General features: G+C 30.8%; 1 protein-coding gene across 1 annotated transcript; it reads left to right on the top strand.

Moving 5' to 3' along the window:
• The first annotated feature begins 912 nt into the window (after nt 1–912).
• LOC109183079 (probable LRR receptor-like serine/threonine-protein kinase IRK) lies at nt 913–5523 on the top strand. Its single transcript, XM_019333301.1, has 3 exons — nt 913–1906; nt 4888–4890; nt 5512–5523. Coding segments are annotated over exons 1-3 (816 nt in total). The 5' UTR covers nt 913–1094; the 3' UTR covers nt 5513–5523.
• The last annotated feature ends 4031 nt before the right edge of the window (nt 5524–9554 follow it).

Raw genomic sequence — 9554 nt, 5'->3', positions numbered from 1 at the left:
GTTTATAAACATAAACCAAGCCATAAACTGATTTGATTAAGATAATGTCTAAATTATTGTAAACTAGAATGTTTAGTAATGGTAAGATCTTAGGATTATATTTGAATAGTATTATTCATGTTAAAGAAAAGTGACATCAGATGAAAGGAGGGAATGATCAAGCCCACCTAAGAAGATTTTAAACCATTCGCATGCATTTTTTTCCAAGTCAAGCTTGACTTAGAAATGAGAGTGTCAATGTCGAAAGAAACATAACTGAGTGCTACTTCTCAACCAATAAATGCATGGAAGAAGCTAAAATCATATCATGGAATCTAAGTTTGTTTTTTTTTTAATTAGACTAACAAATAATTAGTTAATTAAAATTGTATTAATTAGTATTTAAGTTATATATTACAATTAACTTGCTAATATAATGATTTTTTTTAACATTAGTGTAATTAAGGAAGAGCTAGTAAACCAAAGAAAAAAAAATTTAATCAAATCAAATATAATTAAAAATGGACAAATTAAATATGAAAATATGACTATTATCAGACATTAAAATTGAAATGGACAAAGGTGAGAGGTTTTATAAAATACTATGTAGCCTGCGATCCTAGAAAGAGCAGCTAAGGTAACTCAAAGTTATAATCTCACCGGGCTCCGGATGATGACTTTAGGATTACAAGTCAATGAACGTGTGAAACAATCTAATCTCAACTAGAGGCCAATAATTATATATCCTAATAATAACTAATAAGCATGTACATACTTAGAGCAATAATATATCATTTTCGTAATTTTTGAACTATTGAATTATTGCATCATATATGTATCTAACAAACAACATAAGTAGTTGTCATATGCACTAAATATCTTCTTATTTAAGAGAGCTAAGGTTAGAGAAATAGTCCAAGGTTTAGTTCAAGAAACTGTCAAACAATAAATTGGAAGGAGAAATAGTCCAAGAATTTATTCATTTGGATTCACTCTGGTACCTTTACCTTGATGGTAACAATCTCACAGGCACCATAAAAGATAGTCTTTTGAATATCAATTTGATTTCTTTGGATATTAGTGACAACAAATTTGCTGGAAATATTCCAAGATGGATGGGTCACATGACAAGTTTAGAACAACTCTCTATGTCCAAGAATCATCTTGAAGGTCCTATCCCTATTGAGTTGTGTAGCCTGGAATTCCTCTCTATTTTAGACTTGTCAGAGAACAACTTAACAGGGTCAATTCCATCTTGCCTCAATCAATCCTCAATAGAGCGTGTTCATTTGAGTAAAAATCACCTGGGAGGTCAACTTACACATGCTTTTTTTAATAACAGTGCCTTGATAATATTGGATCTTAGTTACAATGAATTTGTTGGAACGATTCCAGAATGGATAGGCAGTGTCTCCAAATTGAGCATTCTTCTCCTCAAAGCAAATCGGATTGATGGTAAGATTCCAATTCAAATATGTCAACTTATGAGACTAAGTGTGTTGGACTTGTCTAGTAACCAACTGACTGGTTTAATCCCCAAATGCTTGGGTAAGATAAGTTTAGAGGCTACTGATGAAAAATCAAAATCCATGGAATCTGTGTCTATGGCTTTCCAGTTTGAACCTACAATGCTAATCTATTCCTCCAGCAGAAATAATTTCTTCATTGATGTCTCAGCAAGTAGTGCTCCTCCAGAAGTGGAATTTACAACAAAGGGAAATTCATATTACTATGAAGGTAGCATCCTTAAATATATGTCTGGAATTGATCTCTCTGCTAATAGGTTAATTGGTGAAATTCCATTTGAGTTGGGAAATTTGACTGAGATACATGCATTAAACTTGTCACATAACAACCTTAATAGCACGATCCCAGAAACATTTTCTAAGTTACATAATATTGAGAGCTTAGATCTTTCCCACAACAAGTTGAATGGGAAAATTCCAAACACATTACTCAAGCTCTACACATAAGAGGTGTTTAGTGTTGCATACAACAATTTAACAGGTGCAATACCAAAACAAAATGCTCAATTTGGAACTTTTGATGAAAGCTGTTATGAGGGAAATCCTTATTTGTGTGGGCCACCATTACAAGTCAGCTGCAGCAGCATTAAGTCATTGCCATCTCCATTGCCGACTAACACAAATGGTGAGAGTGAAGAAAGTACTGGTATTGATATGGAGGTTTTCTACATCACTTTTGGTGTATCTTATGTTGTTTTTTTGTTGGGAATAGTGTTAGTGTTATATATAAATCCTTACTGGAGAAACACTTGGTTTCAACTGATTGAGTCCATTGTATATAAGTGGCATGACTAAGGAAAAAACTAAATACTCATAGATCAAATGTATTGTAATTTGTAATAATGTAGAGACTTACTCATTTGCCAAGGCCACTTCGAATCTTACTATTTTATCACGTACTGTTCTTATGTTTCATTTTTCAGTATTTTCTAATTTTTATTTTTCAGTAAAAATTAAAACAAAATGTTCATTAATAAATATGTCAAGGTGAAACCAAAGAAGTTGTTGCGGACCCAACATTGGTCCTGGTAGGACTTGTAGCTACGACGAAATCGGTCAAGTTCATTCGTTTGGAGACCAGCATGAGGAATGAGTGTCAAGGAACTCACTTCAAATCTGTTCCTGTTTCTGATTTTTTTCATGAGTTTGATCTGAAACGTATTCTTGAAGATGAGCCCTGGACTTTTGAGCAATCCTTGCTAGTGCCGAAAAGGCTGAACCCGGATGAATTTGGTCATTATGTCACCCTCAATAAGGCAGAATTCTGGATCTAAGTTGATAAACTTCCAGTGAGCTTATTCACGGAGAAGATGGCAGAGGCTATTGGAAACTTCTTGGGAGTGTTCATAAAAGCCGATAAGAAAAATTTTGACGGAATTTGGATGTCATTCTTGAAAGTTCGCGTCCTCATTGATTTTACCAAACCTCTGAAAAGGAAGCTGAAACTAAACAAAGGAGGGCACCAAAGTTGCTAGGTGGAATTCCAATATGGACGACTCCCGATTTTTGTTTCCTTTGTGGTGTAATAGGTCACACAGAGAGGTGAGAATTTAGAGGGGGTTGACAAGGCAACGGAGAGACTATTTGGGGTGTGGCTGGGCAGGGCAATCGTGGCTAGTCTCAGAATTTCCGGTCCAGAATGAGACAAAACTAACCAAGGCATAAGGAGGTGGTGATGACAGGCGTGGAGTAGAGTAATACGGACGGTTACAAAACATTTAGATATATTTATAGGAACAGTTACAAAACATGTATATTATTATCTGAGAAAAAATCTGAGATATTTAAAAAAGAGATTGAATATTTAGGATATGTAATAAATGAACAAAGAGATTGAATATTTAAGATATCTAAGGGCATCCTCAATAGCATATTTTGGAATAGTGAAAAGCAGCAAGGTTTTTAATTAATGTGATATCAAAATTTTGAGGAACTTTTTCTCCTGCAAAACTTGGATTTTGCAGAAAAAAAAAAAAAAAAAAAAAAAAAGGATAAGGGTCAAATAGATCCTTCAACTATATACTAAAGTGCAATTAGCCCATCGAACTAAAAAAACCTTCAATTAAACCCTTAAACTTATTAAAATATAATAGTGCAATTAACATATTTAATCTATAATAGCATGTTACCTTCAAGTCACCTGCCATGTAGCATTCCACGTAAGATGCCATGTCATTTAATATTTTTTAAATTTATTTTTAAAAAATAAATTAATTATATTATAAAAATAAAAATAAATTAAATAAATAAATAAAAACCCATGGTAGGCTGGCAGCTTGGCCAGCCTGCCGCCATGAACGAGAAGTCATGGCTTCTCCGTGAACGGAGCTTACGGAGAAGCTCCGTTCATGGAGAAGCCAGCAAGCTTCTCCATCCAGATTTGGACGGAGAAGCTCGCTGTCTTCTCTTCTCCGTACATTGAGAAACCAATGAGTTTCTCCGTCCAGATTTGGACGGAGAAGCTTACTCGCTTCTCCATGAACGGACGAATGCATTTGATCAGAGAAGTCAGACGGACGGACGGAACGAACAAATGCATTTGATCGGAGAATTTGAATGGACGGACGGAACGGACGAATCCATTTATCGCCGGCGACATGGAATGGACGAATCCGAAGACTTTTATTTTAAGTTTTTTTTTCTAAAAAAAAAAATTAAATGAAATTTCACATAAATGACAAGGAAGCAAAATTAACTTGTTACTTTTTGATAACTTGTTAAAAATGATAATTGCACATTTTTAACAAGTTAAAGGGTTTAATTGAATGTATTTTTAGTTCAAGGGGCTAATTGCATTTTGGTATATAGTTAGAGGGTCTATTTGACCCTTATCCCAAAAAAAAAAAAAAAAAAAAATAGATGTCAGCTCCCTCCGCACCGGACCACCCAGGACCATTGGCGGCCACTCTCAATTTTTTTTGAAGCTTGCAAAATTTTTTTTTTCTTTTCGTTTAGCTGGCCATATTCTTTTCTTTTTGTTAGTATTCTGACTTATTTTTTTGTTATATATTCTGGCTTATTTTTTTAAAAGTTTTTTTGGTTGAATTTTGTTAATAAATTAAACTTTTACGTAGTAAACTTTATACGGTATATAAAAACAAAATTATCCATTTAACTTCATGTTTAAAACAGTCATATACTATTAAGATTTACTTAATATTGTAAATCCATTTCGTGCATCGCATGGGTATGTGTAATTTTTTTTTTTTTGAAAGGTGATATGCTTAATTTAAATATAATAAAAATAATAATTGTAATTATAATTTTTATAATGATAATAAATAAAGAAACAATTAAAATGTAATTGTAAAATAGTGGGTCCACAAAAAGTTGTGAAACAACTTAAAACTAATGGTAAGAAGAGTTTTTGTGATTGAGTGAGATAGTGGATAATGATGTGGATGTTGGGGACCACAAATCACAGAACTATATAAGTTCATAATTTGATAACTATATAATTTAAAAATTATGAATCTACAGTACAGATATTATGAATCCGTAGTATAGAAATTATGAATCTATTGTATAAAAATTATGAATCTACTATGTTTAAATTATGAATCTACTGTATAAAAAGAGTAAAAGACATTTTTGGTCCTAGACTTATAGTGGCACAGACAATTTTAGTCCTTCTTAAAAAAATCAGACAACACTCTTATTGTGACGAAGACAATTTTGATCCACCGTCGGAAACAGAGGTCGTCATTGCCGGATCTAGAGCGCCCCACGTCTGCTACACGCTGGAAAGGACCAAAGGTCGCCGGAGCTCATCGAGGAAGACCGTCGTTGCCGCAGTCGACGAGAAGAAGAGAAAGAGAGGGGAAGCGGAGCTCGTCGCTGCTAGAGGGAATTCTCTCGTCGCCACTACCGCACCCTGTCACCGCTTCGCCGGAAAACCAGAGGACGCCGCCGGTGGGGTGTTGCAGCTGTTGGTGAGCTATGCTACCGTCGATTTTCCATTGAGAAGAGGGAGAGACGAGAGAGAGAGAGAGAGAGAGAGAGAGAGAGATGGGAAGAGAGGTGGAGATGGGGGTTGTTGGTGGATTAAACTTGTTTGTTGTTGGCAAGGAAGAAGAAGGTTGAGGATGGGTGGTATTGTGGCTGCCATTGTTGTTGTTTTCGTGAATAGAGAGAAACAGAGAGAAAATGGGTCTGTTGTTGAAAAGACGCAATTATCCCTGCTCAAACGGGGTATCTAACGGAAATATTGACGGAGGACCAAAATTGTCCTCGTTACGATAAGAGTGTCCATAAATTGTCTGATTTTTTTTAAAGAGGACTAAAATTGTCCGTGCCACTATAAGTGTAGGACAAAAAATGTCTTTTACTCGTATAAAAATTATGAATATACTATTTAAAATTTATAAATCTACAGTATAAAAATTATGAATCTGGAACCGTGTCCATGCACGATTCCACAGCATAACGTTTCAGATATTATCTAGCCTCCTTATTTGAAAAGATCAAGCCCACCTAAGATTTCAAATCATTTACAAGTTTTTTTTTCCAAGTCAAGCTTGACTTAGAAATGATAGTGTGTTTATGTCGAATGAAATTTAATTGAGTGCCACATCTCAACCAATAAATGCTTGGACAAAACTAAAATCATATTATGTGAGTTTGGTTTTTTTTTTTTTTTTTTTTTTTAAATTAGACTAGAAAAATAATTAGTTAAAACAATATTAATTAGTATTTAAATTCTATTACAACTAACTTGCTAATATAAGTTTTCAAAAAATAAAAAATAAAAAAATTGCTAATATAAGAATTTTTAAAAATTAGTATAATTAAGGAAGAGCCAGTAAAACATAAAAAAAAAAAAAAAAAAAAAAACTAATCAAATTAAATATAATTAAAATGGACAAATTAAATATGAAAATATTACTATCATCTGGGATTAAAATTGGAATTGACATATGCAAGAGGTTTTTGAAAATACTATGTAGCCTATCATAGAAAGAGCTAATGTAGCTCAAAGTTATAATGTCACAGGCCGAATGATGACTTCAAAGAAATTATATGATTTTTCTGTTTTAAGTCAATAAACGTGTGAAACAATCTAATCTCAACTAGAGGATAATAATTATATTTACTATATACTAATAAGAGTCCAAGAGAGTTAGGCCTATAATAGGTAGAAAAAATAGCGATCAAATTTTTTAATCAAATAAATGACTTAGATTAATCATAATTTAATTTTTCCTTAAGATTAATTAATTTATTCCTAATGAATATGATTATCCGTTAACTTTTTCATTAAATATTATCTTTTCTGGTAATTTCTGTTAGTTCACCGTTAACTTATTGATTTCAATAAGAAAGGTCTTAGGTTCGAACCTCATCCCAATCAAAGTTGGCATAATTAGTACTCTATTTTACTCTTATTAAATTTAGTACTCTATTTTACTCTTATTAAATTAAATAATAATTTAGTAGCTACAACAAACAATAATACATATACATTTCATTAATTTAGAATCATGTGTCTACAATGTCTTTATTCAAAAAAAAAAAAAATTATTCATTATCAATAAATTAAATAAGAGAAAAAATTTCATTAGTTATATTGTCTTTATTTTTTTCCAATATAAAAATTATTTATATTCAAATTCATCAATTGATTATATTCGCTACATTGTCCCTACAATGTCTTTATTAAAAAAATATTCATTATCAATAAATTAAATAACAGAAATAATTTTATTAGTTATATTGTCTTTATTTTTCTCCAATTTAAAAATTCTTTACATTCAAATTCATCAATTGATTATATTTACTACATTGTCTATTATATTTTTTGTGCACTATTTTTTTTAATTAAATATCAAAGTTATAATACAAAATAATGCTATATATTTATTTACCAAGTATTTTATTAATACCATGAAAAATTTTAAAAAATATAATTAATAAAGCCAATCATATTAACTATTTAAAGGATTTATTGACAAAGAGGGTACTCAAATCACACAACAAATTAAAGTGAGAACTATCTCGCAATGTCCGTAATTGACAATCAGCATAGCAATTAGTGGATTATATTAGCGGATTTGACCAGCGAATTATATCAACGGTTGGTAAAAAGATATTTGAAAAAATTAGCTTTTAGATTAACATGTAAAATGACCTGAGGGTATATATAATAATAATAATAATAATAATAATAATAATAATAATAATAATAATAATAATAATAATAATAATAATAATAATAATAATAATAATAATAATAATAATAATAATAATAATAATAATAATTGTTTTAAAAAAATAAAAAAATATAATTAAGCCAATCATATTAACTATTTGGGAGCTTTATCGACAAAAAGAGTATTCAAATCACACAACAAATTGAAGTGAGAAACTACCTCACAATGTCCTTGTTTGCCAATCAGCAGTTAGCTCTTCAATGTTAGTATATATTTAGTATTTTATGCCCTAATTTTTATTTGTTCTCCCTTATGTCCTGTATTTGGTTTCAACAATACCTATACAATTATTTTATTGACAATTATAATCAATCTTGACTATATTATCTTGCATTTGTAAACTTAGAATTACCTATTTAAATACGCAAATCCAACATTCAATTATCTATGCATGAACAATTCCAATATAATCTTGCGTTGATATACTTTAAAGTACTTATTTAAAATTTTTTAAAAAAAAAACATTGGGCATTATCCCAATCGCGCAATGCGCGTAAAAAACTAGTATCTTAATAAACATATACATACTAGAACAATAATTTCTACAGAGAGTTATTATTATTGTTCAATCCTGTTTATAAAGTACAAGAAGCGATGTATTTATAGGGATACAAGAAATAGTCTTAGTTAGAGCATGACTCATACATGGAGTGTTACAAAAATATTTGGGAGAAGAGTTACAATAATATATAGAGATAAGTGAGAATCCTAAATCTGATAAAATAGAGAGACCTAATAGAAACCACTTCACAAAACCTAAGCTCTTGATTACATTGGAGGGGTCATCCATCAACATAATATGGACTATAAATCATCCCCACCAGTATGAAGACTTCAAACCATTTGCAACGTTTGTGTTTTCTAAGTCAAGTTTGGTTTTTAGAAAGGAAAATAATAATTCTGAAAGTAACTTAATTTAGTATTTATTTTCACCTTAATTTTCTATCAACTTTTCAATCATAAACGCGTGAAAATAGCTAAAACCATTTGCAACGTTTGTCTTTTCCAAGTCAACGTTGATTTAGAATGGAAAATATTATTTTTGAAAGTAACTTAGGAGTCTGTTTGAAAACCCGGAAAATGATTTCTGGAAATCATTTTCTGAGTTTTGAGTGTTTGGAGTCCGCCTCTCAAGTCTCACCTTAACTTTCTATGGACTTCTCAACCATAAACGCCTTGAAATATCTAAAATGAGTTAATTCCATTTTTAGTCCTAGATTTATAGGCGATAATTCACTTTTAGTCATTTTTTATCAGAACATCCTCATTTGGTTCTAGTGTTATTGTGTCATGACCATTTTTGGTCCTCCATCAACAAAATCATTGAAATGTCGTTAAATACAAGGATATTTCGATCTTTTTGTATACAAAGTAGGTTGATCCACTATATTTTTTATGTTTATCTTTTAGAAAGAAAAATTAAAATTGAAGACTGAAATGCTCTTGTATTTAACGAAATTTAAGCCGTTTTGTTGATAGAGGACCAAAAATGTCATGTCATAACAATACTAGGATCAAAAGTGAATGTTTTGAAAAAAAAAAAAAAGACTAAAAATGAGTTGTCAGATATAAATTTAAGGCCGAAAATGGAATTAACTCTATTTAAAAGTATTTCACGAGCTTGACTTCATGAAATTTAAAGTTGTATACTAATTCAACAAAATTTTAGTTAGGTTGGATTTTTTTATTAGATAAGGAATTATTAGTTAAAATTATTGTCATATTGCTTCAAATTTTATCACAGAATTGTCTATTTTAAAATGCCGCATGACATTGATTCTTACAACTTGCATATATTAAGCTAATGTCTAAATTTTGTTGAGCTGATTTTGAACGAATA

Source organism: Ipomoea nil, unplaced genomic scaffold (genome assembly GCF_001879475.1).
Source record: "Ipomoea nil cultivar Tokyo-kokei standard unplaced genomic scaffold, Asagao_1.1 scaffold1096, whole genome shotgun sequence".
NCBI classification, from domain to species: Eukaryota; Viridiplantae; Streptophyta; class Magnoliopsida; order Solanales; family Convolvulaceae; genus Ipomoea; species Ipomoea nil.
Note: the sequence above shows the minus strand (reverse complement) of the source record. Positions and strands in the feature narration are given on the sequence as shown.